The sequence below is a fragment of the Chanodichthys erythropterus genome, chromosome 21, assembly GCF_024489055.1.
Source record: "Chanodichthys erythropterus isolate Z2021 chromosome 21, ASM2448905v1, whole genome shotgun sequence".
NCBI classification, from domain to species: domain Eukaryota; kingdom Metazoa; phylum Chordata; class Actinopteri; order Cypriniformes; family Xenocyprididae; genus Chanodichthys; species Chanodichthys erythropterus.
The window spans coordinates 15,431,798-15,455,116 of NC_090241.1; the positions used below are offsets into that span (position 1 = coordinate 15,431,798).

The 23,319-nt window shown below is 38.0% G+C and overlaps 2 protein-coding genes across 6 annotated transcripts; both read right to left on the bottom strand.

Annotated features, from left to right (window-relative positions):
- Positions 1-1,811: 1,811 nt before the first annotated feature.
- On the bottom strand, positions 1,812-5,355 carry sumo2a (small ubiquitin like modifier 2a). The gene is made up of 4 exons (XM_067373376.1): positions 5,311-5,355; positions 4,306-4,434; positions 2,760-2,831; positions 1,812-2,301 (listed from the first exon to the last, which is right to left on the bottom strand). Exons 1-4 carry the CDS (start codon positions 5,329-5,331, stop codon positions 2,239-2,241), a joined length of 285 nt encoding a protein of 94 aa, XP_067229477.1. The 5' UTR covers positions 5,332-5,355; the 3' UTR covers positions 1,812-2,238.
- A 204-nt stretch (positions 5,356-5,559) lies between these two features.
- On the bottom strand, positions 5,560-22,823 carry gga3a (golgi associated, gamma adaptin ear containing, ARF binding protein 3a). Of its 5 annotated transcripts, XM_067372729.1 has the most exons (17): positions 22,694-22,823; positions 21,755-21,839; positions 20,679-20,754; positions 20,492-20,590; positions 20,215-20,338; positions 20,003-20,100; positions 18,932-19,012; positions 10,698-10,835; positions 10,532-10,613; positions 10,312-10,422; positions 9,893-10,156; positions 9,217-9,302; positions 8,925-9,088; positions 8,306-8,565; positions 7,996-8,165; positions 7,796-7,906; positions 5,560-6,686 (listed from the first exon to the last, which is right to left on the bottom strand). In XM_067372729.1, exons 1-17 carry the CDS (start codon positions 22,794-22,796, stop codon positions 6,576-6,578), a joined length of 2,163 nt encoding a protein of 720 aa, XP_067228830.1. In that variant the 5' UTR covers positions 22,797-22,823; the 3' UTR covers positions 5,560-6,575. The 5 variants fall into 5 exon arrangements, with proteins under 5 accessions (XP_067228830.1, XP_067228828.1, XP_067228827.1 ...); XM_067372727.1 differs by having other exon boundaries at positions 8,306-8,568; positions 20,003-20,338; XM_067372728.1 differs by lacking the exon at positions 5,560-6,686 and having other exon boundaries at positions 6,701-7,906; positions 8,306-8,568.
- Positions 22,824-23,319: the final 496 nt, after the last annotated feature.

Genomic DNA, 23,319 nt, shown 5'->3' on the forward strand with positions numbered 1-23,319 from the left:
CTTTTTATAATCTTGACAAAATACATATCGTTGGAAAGGTCTGAGTCTCAAGATTCCATATTTGGTGATTATTTTGTTATAGAAGTAATATTGAAAGAGAAATTTATGCATTTGTGACAGAAAAATCCATCAACATAATTCAATGGAGTTTGGGTGTCACCCGGTGGCTTTTTTTGGTATAACGCCTAAACAAAAGCGTAGGAACCTAATTTTTTTTTATATCAACTTCAAATTTGGAACACAACGTATCGAGACATATGGATTTTATTTTATAGCAATTTTGGATTAAAACATATTTTGTAAAATATTTATTTTATATAAAATATAATAAAAATGGTACAGTACATTTTCTTTACAGTAAATTTAAACTTGTATAACTTTTTTATACTTTCATGTTTTGAAATTATTTCAAAGCCACAATAATCTGCTGATTGTCTTCTTTAAAAAGAGACCAACCTTATGTCTGTATTCAAAAGTGTTCATGAATTATAACAATTCAAGTTCGGATAGTGCACTTTTATGTCTAGGTGTAAAAATGGGGGGTGACAGTTAAGGGGTATTTTACTCATGCTGAATGTAGGCTTAGGGATCCACTAGTCCTGAGAGACCGCCAGTGAAAATAAGAAACAGTTGATTTGTAAGATGAGAAATCAAGTTTATTTTCTAAAATCAAAATAAAACTGAACACCTCCATATTGCAATAAATCAAGGTCGACACAACAACCTTTTAAACGTCTACAAACTCTCAAAGTCTCAGTTAAGCTCAAGTGGCCATAAGTAAACCAATATCCGTCAAAACAGTCTTGTCAATATTGCGGATTAAAGTAAAATTAAATAGTCAAAGTCTACTGTATGTGCTGGTTTGAGCCTCATAACCAGCTGCAGTCAATTCCTCATCTAATAAATCAAACATCTGCAATCAGCAACTACCTGCTAATGCATTCACGTAAAGTAACGTTGTTGACAAAGTTTGGGGGAGCAAAGGCAAAATGCACAAGATATACTTAAATACACTTAAATGGCTTTATTGCTTCTTTATATCAGAAACAATCTGCTGCAGAAAAAGTTAGCTGCCATGAAAAATGTAACTTGTAATTGCATTACTCATCACAAATGTAGTGGAGTAAAAAGCATGTTTACTTGCTCAAAAAATGTAGTCAAGTAGAGAGTAAAAGTTGCCAATATCTTTGATACTCAGTACAACTACAAAGTAGCCAAAAAGATACTTAAGTACAGTAACTAATTACATTTACTCAAGTACTTTACACCTCTGGGAAATATTTAAGCATCAAATGAAGCTTCCAAAGAGCAGTACTAAGTCAAAAAATAAAGTATTACAGATACATTACCAATCTATTCAAAAGTTTACACCCCATCTCCTATTCGTGTTGCTTGCTTGAGCATCTGTGAATGTTTGCACCTTTTAGAATAGTTACGAGTCCTAAGTGGCCTTCAGAGTGAAAAGAGATCTGCAAACTTGTACAGTAACTGCTGGAAAGAGTTCATATGCAGAAGATGCTAGAAAACCAAATAAATGTGCAAAATTCTACTCAAAAACAGTGGGCAGTTTAACTGCTCAGGACAAACAACGAACTCAATTTAAAGTCATGGATCATCCACAAAATATTTTGATCTTGATCTTTTTTGGTCTTGATTATATAGGTAAACATTTGTTTTGTGAAATGGCTTATTCAGGGAGTAAACCACAACTGTACCTAAAAATAGAAAAGTGGAAACACAATGTCTAGTTTAACTATGTTGGTAGTTCTTTTCAAGGTAATAAATAAAAAAATGCCTCAAGTGGTTTTGTAAAACGGTTTTATTCCAACACAAAATCTTATCAACATTTCAATTCACAACAATCACTGAATAAAATTAGCCTGAGTACAAAAGAGAAATACATCAACATATATAAAATATATATAAAAAGTCCAACGGCTCTAAGCAAACAAAGCAGTACTTTAGAACTGAAACTGACCACAATTCTATATACCAGATCTGATGACTGATCAAAAGCATTTTAGCCTTGGAATCCACATCTGATGAAATATATCAACGCGTTTACACAAATATATTTTAAAAATGCCATTCATCTGCTGATGTGCATTTTAGTGGGCATGTTTTGGAAAGGTGGAGGGAGGTCAGCCTATATATAAAAAAAAAAAAAAAAATAAAAAATAAAAAAAAATGCAGGGCACAGAGAGGAGGACAATGGTGATGGAGGGCAGAGGTAGTTATTTACATCAGGCCCCCAGTCTGTTGCTGAAATACATCAATTGTATCCTCATCCTCCATTTCCAACTGCAAATAGATTAAAAGAGACAGACTGTAAATTATACACAAAGCTATGCCAGTGCAAGTTGCTTTCAGTTAAAACAGCTCAAACATGCATTTTAGTCTGGAACTAGGCTTAAGCCTTGTCTGTGAAACCAAGAGTTAGTGTTAAGTGACGATCGAGAATGGATAATATACCATGAACAACGTACTGATGGTAACAAGGTTGTGCCGTTGAGGCTCGCACAGCCTCTCAAAAAGAAAATGAAACAAACTAGAGCAGCACGCACAAAGAAACTCAGTTAACATACTGCGGTAAAAATGTGGAATTTTTATATGTATAACATGATAGAGTTAAGCAACATCAACCTATTTATTTCCCAGACAAGCAACATTTTTACTTGGACAAGTTAATGACCAATTTAATGTCGAGCCCTGCTTTAAGCATGGCGACCTGTAGAAGTGGTCATATCGGTGAACTGTACCTGAGCTGGTGTGTCAGTCTCATTAATTGGCTGCCCATCAAACCGGAACCGAATCTGACGCATTGTTAACCCCTGTGAACAGATCAAATGTTGATTTGACTGCGTGATAAGCATGCTTTAGACACATAACTACCAACTGGAATATTGTGTTGCAAAGGCCATGTCAAATGACAAATGAAACATTACCTACAGCATTACCTTCAGCATAGTATTTGCATGTCTTCTAAATGATACCTCAACAATTCATGTGATTTACAGAATATACAGGCCCAATTTTTCATGTTTGTGATTTCACATGGTTTTGAACCACTATGGATGTATTTATCTTAAAAAAAATGCCTCAATTTTTATTATTTCAATTAATGACAAATTACCAACTATTTTATTTTTAATACTTCCAGTTCCAACTAATGACCTTTAACATTTTGGTCATAGCTCTTTGAAACAAAACTTGATCTATAAAGCACATTGCAAGGTACGTGAACAAACATTTTGCACATACAAATTGGTAATTTGGTAGTAAATTGAGACTGAGATTCCACTGGTTACATACAGAGCTAGGTCTAGCAGAAACATGGGAAAAATCCTGCTTTATTCACACATTTAAGAGGTGAAAAGACATAATAAGCATATTAATAAATGCAAAAAGCCATTACATTATTTTACAGTAGTTATGTTTATGATTGACATACAAGTATAATAAAATTATAATAATTATAATAAAGTATATAAAGTATAATCTTTACAACAAAAATTCCACCCACCCCAATCAACATCAAAACTATTCCCATGAACAATGTTCTTATAAAACTGCCACTTGCAACCGAATGCTCTCACAACATTTCTGAGAACCTAAATGTGAGAAAAGCTCACAGCTTCTAAATCAAGCTTTCAGCAAACAATTACTGTAAAATACTGATCAGATAAGCATAAAAATGAACAGTTCTCAATACACATTAACAACCAGATTTATACTAGCCCTTGCTCTGGGATTTAAGACCAAGTCTAAAGAACAATAATGTGAAAAATGTTAGTAGATGTACATTGTTATGTGCTGCAGAGATCAGTTTTTGTTCTCAAAAGATGGGACCATTCTGAACTGAGATTGAGGTTTCAGATAACATCTACATAACCCGAGGACTTGAGCTGAGAAACACTGTGTAAAAGGATATTACAGTGTTGATGTATTTGGTCTTGGCAGACTACATATGCTGCCAGTGAGCATGCAAATCAAGCTTTTAAACACACAGACATGCATAATATTCCTCATAGCAGATCAGGTGGAGGATTTCAGAGGAACTCTGATAATGTGAAGCTGGACTAGCTTTCAGCAAATACTGAACCAGATTGTTGTGCAAGGAAGCTCATTTGCTGCACATTTATATCCAACTTATAACCAGTTATCTCCAGACATTCCCATCTTCTATACCTGTCGCTTAGTGTCAAGTACAGAACAACCTGTGCACTTAACGGAAGGATTATTGTTTTCTTTTTTTTTTAAAAGGAAGGTAAATGATGCAGCTGAATGTGCATGAAAACGTTTTACCTGTCTCTCACAATATGCTTTCATCAGTTTGTTGAGTGGTGTGTGCCGCTTGATTTTGAACTGAACCACTGAGCCATCCTGCCCAGCTACTTTCAGATTTATGTGGTCATTCTCTGTTTTCACACTCTCCTGAAATGAAAAGTGAAATACAGTTATCATACATAAAGTAAATAAATGCTTGACCAAAATAACTGATTTAGTGCACCGCAGCATCTTGTAATCATGGAAAGGTATGCAACCATAAAAAACAATACATTACAAAGCTAAGTGGCAAAACAAGACACTTTCACCCATCTAAAATATTGTCCTCCAAAGTCTAAACCATTAGACAAAGTAATAAATCGATATATTGAACAACAGAACAGCAATAAACCTATAAATAATACTGAGTTACACCATAATATTGAAAATGTGGGCATTTCTTTATTACTGATTTCAAATTAAGTGATTTGAGTATTGCAGGGCTTCGCAAACACCACTGCACATTTTGTACAGGTTTGAGACGCACTGTTGTAGAACTATGACAGTATTGTAAATCACTTAAGCAAGATTTCCAATATACTCATGACAACCTCTTTTTAAGTTATTGTCAAAAATAAATCTGTCAAAACATGATTAAAACACAAATAAATGAACTCCCACAACGCGTCAGACTTTTTTACAGTCTATGGTCAGTCTGCGGCACTAATTCAAGAGTCCAGAGCTTTGCGCGCGAACAGTCAAGTGAGCTCGCGAGAAACTGCAGTGGACCCAAGCGTGCCACACGCGCTTCCAAAATACAGTGCTTTGTTTAATATAAGTTTTGTCTTATCGCTTGCAGCGAGCGTGTATAAGGTGCAAGAAACATTAGAAAACTGGATAATTAGCGCGTTAGCTTTATGAAAGACCATTACCATTTCAATGAATCACAATAAATGAGAAAGAGGGAAAAATAGTCCCCGTTAATCATATAACAAAGAAGTATCGCGCTTATTAGAACATTTATAAAGATCCCTGCACACGCACCTTTGGCTTCTCGTCTGCCATGATTGCCTCTGCCTCACAAGAGCGCGCGTAATGCCGCCGGATATGACGACATTTAAAAGGGTCAACTTCCGGAGTCCCATTACTGACCCTCATCCTCCACTTGGTTTTATTGCTTGATAAAATAACACATATCCCCAGCTGCATTTTGGTGTGAATAATTTGACAAAACCAACAGCAACCAATAAACATACCACATTGTTCAAAACAATATATTTATTTGTCTTTAAAACAGTGTACATAATGTTAAATTCTAGATTTTACTAAGAATCTAAAAAGAACAGTATCATCATTGGAAGATTTGTGAAGCTCTTCTTCACAATAATTTACAAGTCAAATTAATAATCATATTTGAATATCATTAAGTAGAATATGCTGCTGGACACATCCAGTACAACAAAATAATACTGAGGCGTCTGCTGAAAAACAAAAGCCATACAAAAAAGGCTTCCATTACTTCCATAAGTCCATACTGCAAACAAATCATTTAAAAGTCAAATTTTATAATATAAATAATGGCATCTGTAATATCCCCAAAATGTAAAATTTTTCTTTTTACACATCAAAACCAGCCTCCTGTCCAATTATACACACACAGAGAGAGAGAGAGCAAGAAAATCAGACAACTCTACATACAGGGTAGAGTTCCTTCCAGTTGTGTAAAAAAAAAAAAAAAAAAGGGAAATTTTACATCCAAAAACACAGAAGTCAAAGTATGCTTTGCACAATCTCTTTTTTTCCCCCCACACACTTTCCTGTGTGAATTACCGTTATCTGTTGAGTTTCTGCTAAATGAAGTAAAACAAAGTAAACTTGTCTTTAAACCAGTGAGGCCAGCCATGTCAAACACCAAGAATTTGATAAATAGTAATGAAATAAATACGTAACTCTGAAATAACATCAATAAAATTCACATAAGCACTAGCAGAACTGGTGCATCACATCACGGAACAGAGATTGAAAGAGAAAAATCGTAACATGTCCAGTGCTGAATTGTCAAGTGGTGGCTAACAATAAAATGACCCATTATTACTATAAGCAACACGCTTATGTTAATGGCAACAGTACCTAATGACCAAGACCAGCACATCAAGACATATGTGGTTACTCAGAGATTGGGATTTATAAATTTAACATCCAGTGTGTCAAAGGTAAAGTCCTGGACATAACATATCTTTGACACACTGTTGAGGGCTCACTGATGTGATGTTTAACATTTCTCTTCAGTAGTAATAATGCTTACACAGCTATAAATGACCCCATCTTTCCACTGGAGGGAACTTGTCTATCTCTCCAGACTCTGTGACCTGTCGATCTCCAAGGATGAATGTCAACTTGTACCTCATTCTCACTTTCTCCTGCAAAACAAACACACACACATACAAGAGTCATTGAGTTTATCACAGAAATTGTTTCATGTACACTCACATTTATAATTTTATGGCCACAAGTAAAACTACATCTAATAACTAATACTGCTGGAATTAGCATTGCAGTCATTTTTTAAATATGGTGACAAACATGATCATAGTCAAGAAATCCCATATAAAAGCATTCTGCCATGTAACGTGTAGTCAGCATGCACAAAGACAAAGAAGATACAAATAGATAGTCTTTATTAACAATGCAAAGTACTCAGAACATCATAGGAACAACATAAGAGAAAAGCTAACTGCATAAACCATAGATGATTAACACAGAATCAAGAACTGACAGGGCTTAAATACACAAGGAAATGGTAATTAACATAACTAGAGACAGGCTTGTAATAAAATAAACAACCATGGAAACAGAAACTAAACAGATCAGGGAAACAAGAATCAAAGGAAAAGAACAGAATATCAAAAAGAGTCCACAATACTGAACATGACAATGAATTTATTTCCCAAGGTTAGGCATTAGTGCAAGGTCTAACAAGTTTGCAAAAAAGCAAAACAATATAATTAATAATATAATTTAATTTAAAATAAAGTTTGTCAAAAGTGAATGATTTACCTAATTATCTTTTCCCATTTCATTTACACATGGATACATTGGTGATACATTTGTTAATGTAAGCATGAAACAAATGGTATAATTTATTGATTTTAATGTCATTATTAATTCTATTGATGCCATCTTAGAAGGCAATATTTTGTGATTAACCCATTTTACTTCTACCTCAGGAAACAGAAAAAAAGTGACATTAAGTTGCTTTTCTTTAATAAATGTCCTGTTAATGTCCTGAGAAAATTGTCTGTGGGCGTACATACTTAACCATATTTTGCTGACAAATTTTCGCACAGAAGTGAGCTTAATCTGACAAAACTAACTTTTGAGGATGTTTTATTTTAAAAAAGTTTTGTTTTAAGGTTAGGGTTAAGTTATAGTATTTATAACTAGCTGTATATGGAAATGCTAGAAGTTTATGGAATGTCCTCATTAAGATAGCTAAGTAAACATGTTTTATGTGTGTGTCTTTCTTCACCTTCTGTGGGTTAGCCAGCAGCATGATCTGTGTGATAGAACTAGGGGGCATGAAGGGGTTAAAGGGGACCATTTCTGTTCCAGAAGGGGGCTGCAGCTTCACTCTCATAGACTGTCAATTATAAATCAGAGAGGTAAAAGTCAAACACACAATCAAAACCATGTGAAACCATTTCCAGAGATTCATTTCATGCCTCTCACCTTTGGCACAGCTGCCTGAAGCACTACATTCTTCACTAACAGTGGCGCTGCATTTAACATGGACACGACAATCACCAGAACATCAGGGCGACCAGGTGGATGGTCAGTAGCAAAGTGCAACAACACGCGTACACCATCCTTATCGTAGGCTGTAACTGGACACTCCTTACCTGTAAAAAAAAAAAAAAAAGGAAAAACAAACACTTCTAAGCCTTTCATGAAAGTAATCAAGTCTAGAATAATTGCTTTTATATCAGAATAAAAAGTAACCTTTTTATCAACAGCAGCCATATTCATTTATTGGCCTTACTTGGTTTAATGGCTTCCAGTGGAACAAAGACACTGTTTAGGGAGATGTCCGAGCCTGACGGTGACTGACTGGTGGGTAGTGTTGGAGAGAGGGATCTGAAGAGAGGGCTGTCTGGGGCGAAGCTCTGAGGTTTGGCAGAGGTTATAGCAGAAGGCACTGGTGTTATTCCAGCGGGCAAACTGAATGTGGGTAATGCAGGATGAATGTTCTCTTCCCAAGCTCTAAGTTCTCTGCTACCAAAGCTTGAATATTTGGACTGGCTGCTTCATATGGAAAAAACAAATAATTAGTTGTATTTAAAAGAAACGAAACACTTCACTACCAGTCCTCTGATCATAATAAAAGGCTCTAATAATAGAGTGTGCATGTTGTGCCCCTTTCCTTCCACGTTTTATTGCTATTATTAAACTGCTTCATCTGTGAACAACTCACATTTACCAATAGCATCAATCCTCTTGAATATATTCGAAAAAAGTATTTTCCTATGATTGCAAAGGTTTATTTTTAGCAGCCATTACTTCAGTGTCACATGATCTGCCAGAAATAATTCTAATATGTAATAAATAAAATATATATATTTTTGTTTTGTTTAAGAAGTTGATACTTATTTTCTCACTACCTATTAGCTTTGTCCAGGTCCAACATGGCAAAATCTTTACTGCTCTGCTGGAGGGAGTTTTCAAAGCCTGTAACTGAGGTAGCTTCAGAGGTAGGTGGTGCTGTTGAGATTAGAGGATTTAATGGAGCAGAGCTGCAGAGGAGGTCAACCACTGGTTTAGAAGTCTGTCATTACAAAAGAAAAAAGAAAAAAGATTTATGGGTAGATATCAAACATCACAAAATGCAGACTTTCTAGGCACACATTTCAAATTAATTCTACATTTATATATACAGCACTCTTGTAATCTTACTTGTGAAGAAATCCACTGATTGCTTTGAGCTTCTTTTGTATTCTTATCTGCTGACTTCTTTGAGTTTGAGTCCAGACTACCAAGGCCTGGAAAATAGTAAGTTAACACTAAGAGTGTTAAACACTGAGACTGCCTTAAATGGATGACTGTTACTTATAGAATTTAAACCCATTCTTATATAAAATTATATTATATTATGTTAATTATAATATTATATCACACATATATTACTTACACTCCAGTACAAAAGTTTAAGGTCAGTATGATTTTTGTTTTTAAAATTAAAGACTTGTTTACAAAGGCTGTATTTATTTGATAGAAATAAAACAGTAAAACATTAATTTTGTGAAATTGTATTATAATTTAAAATAACTGTTTTCTGTTACATTTTTTTTTTTCCCGAAAAAAGGCAAAGCTCCATTTTTAGCGGCCATTATATCAGTCTTCAAGGTTACACAATCCTTACAAAATCCTTCTAATATGCTGATTTGGTGCTCAAGAATCTTTTTTCTCTTCTTCTTCTTCTCCTTCCTCAAAATGGTTTTGCTGCTTAATGTGGAAAGTGTGGAAATATTGGCCTCAAACTTTTGAACAGTGGTGTATTAAATTTTATATCAAATACATTCCTAATAAAACACCCACCATATATTGCAAAATAATCTAAAGCCGTCTTTACCTAATGAACCAAGTTCTTCATCCAGAAGAGAAAGACTGCTGGGAAGCTGGCTTGATGGAGGACTGATTTGGAAACTTGATGACTCAGAAGACGTGTTGGAAGAGGAAGGCTGAGCTCCAATTATAGATGCAAGTGTGAGGAGGTCAGCAGGAAGGGAATCGGAGTGCTGAGGTGGAGTCAAAACATGTTTGAGGGGTGAAGGGGACCCAGAGTCCAAATCAGCCAAATCAATCAAAATCTCAGAAGAGCTTCCGTCATTGGTGTCTAAACAAACAGAAAACAGCATTTTCAGACTTGTAGTTTGATTAACCATGCAAGCTCTTTGGATGATTCAGATACAGTATTGTATATTAAAAAAAAAAAAAAAAAAAAAAAATTTTAATGTGTAAAGTGTAACAATTCTGGTGCATTATACATACGTTTTGAGGCTGTTAACCCTGGCATGTCAATCACAATGGTCTGTCCTTCAACAATCTTTTTATAGGAGTTGATTACCCGTGAGAGATCATCACTAGCGTGCAAAATATCACCTGCATCAAAGGCAACAAGATACATGTGAAAAAGGAAAGAAAGATATTTTGTTCTAATACACTATTGGCTCAAGACCTAAATGAGTTTTTATTTACTAATGTGTATTACCTAAGGCAGTGTCATCATCCTCTGTCTCGGTGGCGAGTCTGAAGACAGCGGTTCGAAGTTTGTCACAGTCATTATAAAGATCCTATGAACATAAAGTTGCACATGGTCAATTACAAACAAATGCAAGTTAAGTCAAGTTAAGTGACTGGATATAAAAAGGTCTCACCGTTAGAAGTTCTTTATCTGCTTGTGTTGACTCATCTTTTTTGAAATGTCTTAGCATCTCATTAAGGAGCTTCACACTGTTGTTCACCTCCTCTAGGGTGTTGGCACGATGGGAAGCTTTCTGCTGTATAGCCTCATCCTGAAAGCAAAGTAAGAGGGAATTCATATGAATTCTTGCAAGCACAACCATTAAGAAAGTAAACAAAAAGGTAATGACTTAAATACACCACATCTACCATAAGCATGCTTTTAATTTCTGAATTAAAATTCATTGTGATACTTTTTGGTATAAAATTTCTTACAAAACTATATTTTAACAAAACTGCTTAAACCTGCTTAAAAATAACCATGCAATCAACAAGCAGAAAAAGAAAACCTTAAAATAGGAATTATATCACATCATAGTAGAACCTCATGGCAAGTGTCAAGGTCAACAAATAATATCAGATTAATTAAATAATTACATAATATCAAGTCTCTTAAAATATCAGATCATTTTACCTTTTTTATGAAAATATTTTTTCCAAAAGCATAGTAATATATAATGTTTACAAATACTTTTTACATTGAATGAAATGATTGTGTTAAGAAGTATTCAACCAATCAGAGCGCAGTTTACTGAATGACGTCGGTCAGTGCCTCGCAGTCAGTAAGAGATGAGCTGTGAATGCTCTGCTGCATCCTTTCCTTGAGCAGTTAACTTATGTGAGCGAGTTAATGACCAGAAAGTACGTTGTTTGTTTCCTATTATCCGGTACACTTATTGATGTGTATGTAGGCAGATTTGTGTACTTTATTGATTAACCATGGGCTCATTTGTCCGCCATCGCGGCAGTCCGCATTAGCGCCTAAGCGCCAAAGTTCATTTGTTATGTTATATATAACTAATTTCTGAGTGCCATTATAGTGTGAGTAATATCTCTGGATTGCGATTTATATTGCTATTTGCTCATATTTGTATATATTACGTTATTTTTAGTTTCTTTATCTGCCGTTACTGCCTGTAATGACATGTTAAAATGGCGTCTTTCATATTTCCATGTGTGAGCTCGCGATGCCATCTTGTGGACAGATTAAGTACTGCAATAACTTTAATAATGTAACCTGGATTGCCTATGACATGTGAATGTTATTGATTTAGCTGTATATCTAATACTTATTGTTATTCTTTAATATTTTCAGACCACTCACTGTTACCACTTCCTGTTACTGCTTGAAATGAATCATCAGTAAACCTCAAACTCTGGTTCAACTGTGTCTTATGTGTTCTTGCCGACACACCAGTGCGGATACAAATCCACCTACTCCAGCACAAATACAGTCCTTACCCAAATCTTCATAATAATTTTGGTCCTTCGAGCCGGATATTGTGTCTACACTGGACTAATGATGTCAGAGGACCAGAATGCAGAGTATCAAGTTCAAGGAGCACGCCCTAGACGTATAGTTCGTCAGCCAGCCTACCTACAAGATTTCGAGTTGCAGTATGCTGGGTTGCCTAGAGCTAATGTCCTACTGCCTCAGTCAACACCACAACCACATGGGTCAGATGACTTTCAACAAGATGATGAGGACAGAGGTATTCCTATGGCCCATCCACAAGCATCTAGTATTCATTATGATCAAAGAGAAGGGGCTGTTGGATCACCTGATTCTTTAGAATCACCACGCTTGGCTTCAGAGCCCTGGTACCTTACCACAGATCATTGGAGTGAGAGAGATGAACACAGCCCTCAATGGTATGCACGTTCTTTACCTCCTGACATTCAAAGCACAGTGCATGATCTGGAACAAGAGAACAGACGCCTCCGTGCTGCTCAGTTATCCATGAGGGAAGAGATCAGCCAACTTATAGAGATACAGAAAAGCATGCAGGAGATGCTGATTAACCAGTCACAAAGTCAAAGGTCAACTCCTCCTCCTAAGCCACAGTCTCATGTATTAACCCCTCCAGTTCCTTCGCCTAGAGTTTCAAGCAGACAGTCAGACTCTCCAGTGCCTACACCAGCTCCTAGAGCCTTTCCAGTTCCTGCACCGCGCCGCCTTTCTACAATTAAGAATACAGATCCTTCTGCAGCTAAAGTCAGCTATGCACAGTATGCTCCTTCAGTGCGGCCTAACTCAAATGCCTTTGTTCCAGATAATGTGGCTGCTCACATATCCTCAGGTACTGTTGACACTCATAGAGACACAAGGCAGCCAACAGGAGGAAGGAGAGCTTCTATTATCTCCACATCTCCTACCCCTTACTCTAGTCAGCCACATGCAGCACCAGTTAACTTTCCTGGGATCCAGACTAACACTACAAGACAGGAGATAATTTATAGAGGTCCGCAGCCAACCATTCCAGATTTCACCCGTCGAGACCCTGGTGAATTTGCCCGTCTCAAACTTTCCTTGAATAACTTGCTACCTGATGAAGCTACAGAGCTATTCAAGTACCAGGTTTTGGTGGATCACCTAAAGTTAACAGATGCTCGCCTCATCGCTGATTCCTTTTTAAATTCATCCACTCCCTACTCAGATACCATGGCAGCTCTCACTGAACGGTTCGGTCGACCTCATCAGCTTGCCCTGAGCAAAATTGCTGCCATTATGGATGCCTCAGATGTTCAGCCTGGCGACACTGTAGGCTTTGAACGCTTCGCTCTTCAGATACAAGCTCTAGTAGGATTCCTTAAGACATTAGGAACAGAAGGAGACATTGAATTGCATTGTGGATCCCATGTGGCACGACTTTTGTCCAAGCTCCCTCCAGAACAAAGAGCATCCTTCCGCAGACACATGAGTTATGAGCCGGGCTCAGTGTACACGCTTCTTGATCTAGCTAAATGGCTTAATTTTGAATCCTGGTGCCAAGATCCAGAGAGCTTTGGTGGATATAAGCCCCAGAGAGATAGAGCTCGCTCCCGAGTGGATCAACAGAAGGAGACTAAAGCCAAGGTTAGACAGACTACCATATTTCACAGCTCAAATGAACTATCTCCCCCAGAGCCACCAGTGTCAACCAAGAGTCAAGGCAAAGGCTACGCTTTCTGTCCATACTGCAACAGTAAAGAGCATTACCTGAGTCAATGTGCCACATTCCAGTGCCTAACCAAAGACCAAGTGATCAACTGGATTAAGACTAACAACAGATGCTGGAAGTGTGGGCGTAACCATAGAGCTGCTCAGTGTACTCTCAAGAAACTCTGCCATTTGTGTAATGGAAAGCACCTCCAGATCCTACATGAGATCAACATTAATCCAGTGAAGGAAGGGACTTGTTTGGTCAGTTCAACTAGCAAAAAGCTATACCTAGACCGTCCTCAAGGGTTCAGCAGTGTCCTTCTTAAAGTAGTCAGAGTCATTCTGAAGTATAAGGGACAGAGCCTAGATACTTACGCTGTGCTTGATGATGGTTCTGAACGAACTATGCTGTTGACATCAGCAGCCAGGAGGTTGGGACTTGCAGGCCAGGCAGAGGACTTGGCTTTGAGAACTATAAGGCAAGATGTCACTAAGCTTCGTGGTACCTCAGTGTCCTTTCAGATTTCAACCCCATTCCAGCCTGGCAAGAGTTACAATATAACGGGAGCCTTCACGGCAGAACTACTGAGCTTAGCCGAACATTCATACCCTGTTGCAGATCTTCAGCGACGTTACCGACATCTGAGAGGCTTACCATTACAGCCTATTCACAAAGCCTGTCCACTGTTATTGATCGGAGCAGATCATCCTCACCTTATCACTCCGATTGAACCAGTCCGCCGGTCCACCTGGAGGTCCAGCAGCTGTCAAGACAAGACTGGGTTGGTCTTTACAAGGCCCAGCAAGAGTCTTTGGAGACAATGTGAAACCTCAACAGTGTCTGCACATTGCTGTTAATCCCTCGATGACAGAGTTGTTCCGAAATGTTGAGAGACTCTGGCAAGCAGACGTGATTCCCAACAGAACAGAGAAATCTGTCACTCGGTCTAAGCAGGACCAAGAAGCCCTTGACTTGCTCCAGTCACAGACTGTCAGAGTACTGATCGATGGTGTGAGTCGCTACGCCACTCCTCTCCTGCGTAAGAAAGATATGCCTATACTTCATGCTCCCATGGAGGCAGTGCTTCCTAACCTTCGGAACACAGAGAAACGTCTGGAGAAAGACCCCAGTAAAGCAGCCGCCTACCAACAGGAGATGAAGAAATTGGAGACCACAGGCTATGTTGTCAAACTCCCACCTGAATCATTTGATGCACAAAGTGAATCGTGGTTCATCCCTCACCACATTGTGCAGCACAATGGTAAAAACCGTGTGGTTTTTAACTGTTCATTTGACTTTGAAGGCCATAACCTGAATGACTATCTGCTGCCAGGACCAGCCTTGGGCCCATCCTTGTTAGGTGTATTCCTGCGCTTCCGTGAATATCCAGTGGCAATTAGCGGTGATATTAAAGGGATGTTCCATCAGGTTCGTCTTCTCCCCAGTGATAGGCATCTTCTCCGCTTTATATGGCGAGACTTGGACAGATCTAAACCACCAGACATCTACGAGTGGCAAGTGCTACCTTTCGGCACTACTTGTAGCCCATGTTGTGCCATTTATGCTGTCCAAAGACATGTCATGGATCATAGCACTCCTGATGACAACATCCGAACCACTGTTGAAAGGAATTTTTATGTGGACAATTGTTTGGAAAGCCTACCATCCCCTCAGGAGGCAAGGCAGCTTGTAGACAGACTCTGCACCTCTTTGCCAGTGGTGAGTTCGAACTTCGCCAGTGGGCGAGTAATGACCCCAGTGTGGTGGACCACCTACCAACAGAAGCGAGATCCAGCAGTACCGAATTGTGGCTATCTCAAGATCGTACCGATGTGCAAGAATCTGCACTAGGTTTAAGGTGGCACTGCAAATCAGACCTCCTTGGGTATAAAACCCGTCATGTCCAGCCTGGACCATGTACCCTTCGACACATTTATAAGGTACTTGCAACCCAGTACGACCCCTTAGGCTTCATACTCCCATTCACCACACGAGCCAAGATTTTAGTTCAGAGATTATGGGACAAGCAACGAGAGTGGGATGACCCAAATCTACCTGACGACCTTTTGATAACCTGGAAGGAATGGGAGGCAGAACTGCCTACATTAGCCAGTATTTCACTACCCCGCTGTGTCACATCCTCAAACATTGATCAGTCTCACAACATCAAACAGATTCACATCTTTTGCGACGCTTCTGAGCAAGCTTATGGATCTGTTGCCTACCTACGTACTGAAGACGATAGTGGTCATATTCAATTAGCCTTTGTAATAGCAAGATCCAAGGTTGCCCCAAAACGACGTTTGACCATTCCCAGACTAGAGCTGTGTGCTGCCCTGAATGGTGCTCAATTAGCCAGACTCTTGAATACTGAGCTCACCCTCAAGATCAATTCAGTGACACTATGGACAGATTCCACCACTGTTCTGGCCTGGCTCAAATCTGAATCTTACAGATTCAAGGTGTTTGTTGGAACCAGGATAGCTGAAATTCAAGAGCTGACTGCAGAATGTACCTGGCGATATGTGGATTCCAGCAGTAATCCAGCAGATGATCTCACCCGAGGTAAAACTCTTTCTCAACTATCAGTGCCCAACAGATGGAGCCAAGGACCATCGTTCCTGCTTGAGTCTGAGTCGGTATGGCCTGTCTCTCCTCCCATACAACCACCAGAAATTAAAACAGAGCAATGCAAAGGAATCTTCTGTGGTCTTATGACGGAAGTGGTTGTGCCTGACATTCCTGACCCTTCTACTCACAGCACCTGGAATGAGTTAGTAGAGGCCACAGTTCAGGGGCTAAAAGATACAGGACTACCATCAGCAGCAGACTACCAAACTGCGGAATGGCATATCCTGCAGAAATCTCAAATTGATAGTTTTCCTGATGAGTACAAACTGCTAAAAGCAGGTAAATCTGTACCTTCCACTAGTCGGCTACTTGCTCTTGCCCCAGAATTTGACGACTCTTGCCAACTTATCAGAGTTGGTGGTCGTTTACGTCGAGCTGAAGGACTAGAGCTGTCAGTTATACACCCTGTAGTTCTTGACCCACATCACTGGGTTACCAAGCTGCTGATCCAAGACTATGACAGTAAACTCTGCCATCCAGGACCTGAAAGAGTCTTCGGAGAGATAAGGAGAAACTTTTGGATACTGAGAGGTCGGGAAGCTATACGTAAACAACAACATCTGTGCAAAGACTGTCAAAAATGGAAAAACCAACCAGTTATTCCCAGAATGGCAGATCTACCACCAGCTCGACTCAGACTACTCAAACCCCCATTCTACAGTACAGGCATGGACTGTTTCGGGCCATTCCAAGTTAAGATTGGAAGACGATGTGAAAAGAGGTGGGGAATCATTTTAAGTGTCTCACAACACGAAGCGTGCATCTAGACCTCCTCACATCTATTGATACTGATTCCTTTCTGATGGCCTTGAGGAGATTTGTAGCTCGCCGTGGCACACCTTCTGAGTTGTATTCGGACCATGGCACTAACTTCCATGGAGGACAAAGAGAGTTGCAAGAAGCCTTTACATCGCTCACTCCCCAACTCCAGCTACATTTAGCTAAACAGAAAATTTCTTTCCACTTTAACCCGCCTGGAGCCCCACATTTTGGAGGTGCGTGGAAAGAGAAATTAGGTCTGTCAAGACAGCCCTTCGTGTCACAGTCAGCTCCCAAGTTGTAACAGAGGAAGTTCTCCAAACGGTACTCATTGAGGTGGAGGGAATGCTTAACAGCAAGCCCCTTGGTTACCTTTCCAGTAATGTAGCTGACCTTGACCCTGTTACACCAAATTATCTGCTTATGGGGCGGCTAGACAGCTCACTACCCTTTGTAGTTTATCCTGCTACAGAACTTATGGGCAGACGGAGATGGAGGCAGAGTCAAGTTCTGGCCGATCAGTTCTGGTTAAGCTTCATTCGTCATTACCTGCCTGCGCTACAGACCCGCAACAAGTGGCACACAGATGCCAGCGACATTTCTACCGGAACCATTGTAATGCTCATCGATCCACAGCTACCAAGAGCATTGTGGTTAGTAGGCAAAGTTGTGAAGACCTTCCCAGGTTCCGATGGCCATATTAGAGCTGCAGAGATCCAGGTTAAGGACAAGACCTACACCCGACCACGTTGCCTGCCTGATCCCCCTTCCTGCATTCACAGATCAAGAACAACCTGCATTAGCCCCCTCAGACTGATTAGTTATAGTTGAGTACAAATATGCATAGCATATTTGGGGGCGGCCGTGTTAAGAAGTATTCAACCAATCAGAGCGCAGTTTACTGAATGACGTCGGTCAGTGCCTCGCAGTCAGTAAGAGATGAGCTGTGAATGCTCTGCTGCATCCTTTCCTTGAGCAGTTAACTTATGTGAGCGAGTTAATGACCAGAAAGTACGTTGTTTGTTTCCTATTATCCGGTACACTTATTGATGTGTATGTAGGCAGATTTGTGTACTTTATTGATTAACCATGGGCTCATTTGTCCGCCATCGCGGCAGTCCGCATTAGCGCCTAAGCGCCAAAGTTCATTTGTTATGTTATATATAACTAATTTCTGAGTGCCATTATAGTGTGAGTAATATCTCTGGATTGCGATTTATATTGCTATTTGCTCATATTTGTATATATTACGTTATTTTTAGTTTCTTTATCTGCCGTTACTGCCTGTAATGACATGTTAAAATGGCGTCTTTCATATTTCCATGTGTGAGCTCGCGATGCCATCTTGTGGACAGATTAAGTACTGCAATAACTTTAATAATGTAACCTGGATTGCCTATGACATGTGAATGTTATTGATTTAGCTGTATATCTAATACTTATTGTTATTCTTTAATATTTTCAGACCACTCACTGTTACCACTTCCTGTTACTGCTTGAAATGAATCATCAGTAAACCTCAAACTCTGGTTCAACTGTGTCTTATGTGTTCTTGCCGACACACCAGTGCGGATACAAATCCACCTACTCCAGCACAAATACAGTCCTTACCCAAATCTTCATAATAGATTGAAAGAGAATTTTATTGCTTTATTTTACCGTTTACATGACCGTTTTTCAATACTATATGAAGCCAACAACATGAATACAAATAGTGCATTCCTAAAAAAAACTGGCACCCATGTTTTTGTAGATATCTGAAGGATTTACTTATTTGTCAGTAATGCCAAAATATTTGTTTAAAAAAAATAGCAAAAGATTATTGAAGCACTTACCTCTTTGACCATGTTCTTGATAATGCGGTTGGCTTCTTGAAGATCCTCAGGCTTTTTACTCTTAAGAAGTTCCGCAAGACGCTGCAAGGAAATTTTTATAGATAGACAATGCTTTACAAATTTACAAAACAATTACCCTTGAAAGAATAATCTAAGTTCAATACAAGTTAAGCTCTGTCAGCAGCATTTGGATTTAAAAGCGGATTTAAAAGCAGAACTAAAAGCATACAGTTCCATAAAAGCAATCACAGTGATTCGCCTGTTAAAATGTCTTTGAAAAAAATGGTATTTTATGGTATCATGATTTAGGTAAAGCCCAAAGTATACTTCAGTTTTTATGCGTACATGAGGGTCCATGCACAGTGACGCAAATTTCATCACCAGAATAGTGCTGCCCAATTATTGTAACTGTGTGTACTTTGTATACACAGGTCGCAGATGTGCATTGAATTTGTTTTGCACTAATCTGTTGTCAGTCACACCAACAAAATCATAAAAATGCAACCTCTCACAGAAAAGTTAAGTAATTTTATCACACTCAAATCATGTTAACGCTCATTGTTTATATATTGTGGCTACAGTGAGCATTTTAACATATGGATTAGCCCCATTCATTCCACTATAAGTGCCACACTCAACCTAGACAGCATAACTTTTGCTTTTTTATATAAAGAAAATAAATAAATAAATTATTATATTATAACATTTATTTATTTATTTTTCCTGATAATCAACATTAGGGCTGCACAACATTGGAAAAAATTTAAAAAAAAATAATAATTCACCAGATGACTTGAATAACTATTTGGAAAAAAAATTAATCATTCTAAGATTAATGGGGCGATTTTGTAGGTGAGTCAATATGCATAGAAAATAATTAAGTAAATAATTAATAACTAATTACAAGCATAGATAAATATAATAGAACAAAGATACATTGTGATATTGATGCTAAAATGATATATCGTGCAGCCCTAATCAACATATACAACAAATACTGTCAATTGAGACTAAATTGTACTTAATTTGGAATATTTCTTCACGCTCTAATACTGTAATGTGTTTCTTCACCTTACTCTTTTCCTCATTGTCAAACACTGGATTCTTGGGCTTTGGCGAGGGAACGAGGGTCTTGTCCACAGGAACCTCTGGGTCTTCTGTTACAATTCCTAATAAAAGAATGTAGCAAAGATTGAATAAGACAGTATAGCAAAATTGGAACACAGAAAATAAGTAAGTCAGATTCATGTAGATGCAAATATTTATATTTGTGATGAAAGCACCTTGCTTCTTTAGCATCTGATAGGCCTCTGTGATCTTTGCCTCATCTGGTAAAGCAACTGACCAGCTGTAGAGCAACTCTATTACTTTAGTCTTCACTCGCTCAGACACTCTGTCTCCCAAATACTGCAAAAAAAAGTCAAAAACTTATTATGGAAGTACTTTTTCTGTAACAGATCATACAGGTTTTGAATAAATTGAAGGTGGATAAGGGATGACATAATTTTCATTTGGATATAATCAGTGGATATAATTAGTGGATATAATCCTTTAACTTACCTTAGGTGAAACTACTTTAATGAGTTCATTTAAAAATCTAAATTTTCCAACTTCATTATGAAACCTTCTCCCACAGTTCTTCATGCAGGCTTCTAAAACCTGTAAGAACAATCTGAATTTAGTTTAGTCACTATATTAAAACATACAATTTTTGGTAAATTTTAAAGACTGAAGGAGATAAACTCACAGTAAGTGTTTGTAATGACTCCCATTCTTGAGGTGACTGGATTTTATGTGCTAATAATCTGACTGATATCTGTGGGCTTCAAGTTATAGACACAATTCTCAAATCAGTGATTCATGAGAACAAAAACAAACTTTACAGTTTCTGTATTATAGAATCATCCTAACTTAGAAGTCTATGTTATCTACTTAAAAGGTGCTAAAGAGGATGTTTTGTTTTATACATTTTTGCAATATTACTTGAAACTGTCTTTACTAACTGATAAAAGACTATTTATTAGGTGCACTGAAAGGAATAATGTTAATATACATCATCTGTGCACGAGGTAGGGCCTTAATAACATCAGCCAATGATCAGCCGATGATCGCGTAAACGATTGGCCCTCTGGCTTGTCAATCACTGCCATTGCGTTCCTTGTGAGAGACGTGCACGGATTGGCCCTCTGGCTTGACAATCACTGTCATTACGTTCCTTGTGCGAGACGTGCGCGGCTGCGCGCTCCAGTAACTTTCCACACTTTACAGGTGCAGCATGCAATGTTTTTGTCAGGAGTAACAACTGCAGATTAGGAGTTACCTGCGGTGAGTCCGACATAATGAATCCACTAACACGACACAGCGAATGCCGGTGGTAAAAAAACACTCGTGTTCAAATACTCGTGCACGAGTTTTGGGAGGCGTTCCCTCGAAATGAGCTGTGAAGGAGGGGGGTTGTTCTTACGCATGCGCTCATTTCAAAAACTCACTAACAGTCTTTGGTATCTCAGTCAACGAAAATATCCTCTTTAGCACCTTTAAGGCTGGAATGAAGTACACATCACAACTTTTAAAATCTGAGCAGATTTTAAAACAATATTCATCATACATTTGTAAATTGTTACAGAGAAAAACTGGGCATCATACATTAAACAAATGGCTGATTTTCAGCAACTAGTGTCAACTCCTGGGCAAAAGTCATGTAGTGTATATGTAACCATGGTAATTTCACTTAGCAAATAGAACTTTTTCAAATCCCAGGTCAAGAATTATAAAAAGACGTTTCTGTAATACAGAAGACAGTAACATGAAAAGTGAACATACCCCTCAAGTTCCTTATTGATTTGGTCACAAAACCCAATGATGTACTCCCACTCCTCCTGTCTGTTGGAAGGATTGGTAGCTTTGTCTAAAAAGAAAATGAAAAGCATAAGGGAATTGATTTTACTCTTGTTCTGCTGAACATTTGAATAAACATATTCATTAAATAACAAAAGTCATAAGACATGTATGCATTTAGATGACACTTTTATCCAAATCAAGACACATTTATTTACATAGCACTTTTTACAATACAAATCGTTTCAAAGCAGCCTCACAGTAATAAACAGGAAAACAACTTCATTTAGCAAAATTCCTCAACTATGAAACAACTCCAAATTCAGCTGTACAGAAGGCAATAGTGTCGTTGTTCAGCTTAATTTAGATTAGTGTTGATTCAATTCAGCTCAATATGTGTCAGTGTTGCAAAGTTCATCGATAATGAAACTCCAGAGGCAGCGCTACAGTAGACAATAGTGTAAACTGCAGCTTAAGTTTAAGACAAAATGGGTGGTTTTCTATTTAAAACAGAAGCAACTGTTTCAGAGCTAACAATAAAAAAGTGTTTAGACAACAGCCGTTCAAAATGAGTTGAATTGACTGGTGGATGACAGAGGAGTTTGCTAACCACAACTGTGCATGTGACTCAAAACCTAGTGAACTGCGCTGCCTACCTAGACATTCATATGCATAACAGACACGTTCGAACCACATTTTGCCCACTTCAAACGTATCTACGATACCCCAAATGCTGGCTAGGATGGGTCAGTCCATCTAACCCTCCTGACATCAACATGTCAATACAAATAACACAGACACGCCAAGACACGAGCAAACAACTGGTCACAAACAGCATCTGGATATGGCTGTTCTCTGTATCTTAAAGACATTACAGAGTAAAATAAAAACATATTCTGCTAATGTATTAGCATGACAACTCACTTAGCCATGACTCCAGTGACTCTCCTTCCGGATCCGCCATGATCACACAATTGCTTAGCTGACGAGAGCTAGCTACAAAGTACACATACCCGTCATGTGACATTCTTGTGCCTCTGTATGAATCAGTGGCTTGTGGTCTTCAGAAAGGAAGCGAAGTTCCTTAATGTAAATAATTTATGGCAAAATATTATGTTCACAAGTATATTTATGTTTTTTTTTTTTTTTTTTTTTCTCACATCACGTCTCAAGTGTGACACTTGTTAATAGAATTCAGTTTTTGTTTAGGTTATCATAGATAACATATATGATGAATTACATTTAAACGTGTAATAATTAATATTTTCATAGTTAAGGATTGAAAGAGTTATGCATAACACAAATAAAAGCATTTTTACAAACAAACAAAAAACACCATATAACATTTGTTTTATGTCTAAAGAATTGAAGTATGTCATGTAACGCGCAAATCTTTGTTAGTTCTGGTCCTCGTATCTGATATATATATATATATATATATATATATATATATATATATATATATATATATATATATATATATATATATATATTGTATTAAAATGTTTTAAAACCATTTATCTTATATCTGGTATCACTGGCAGAAGTAA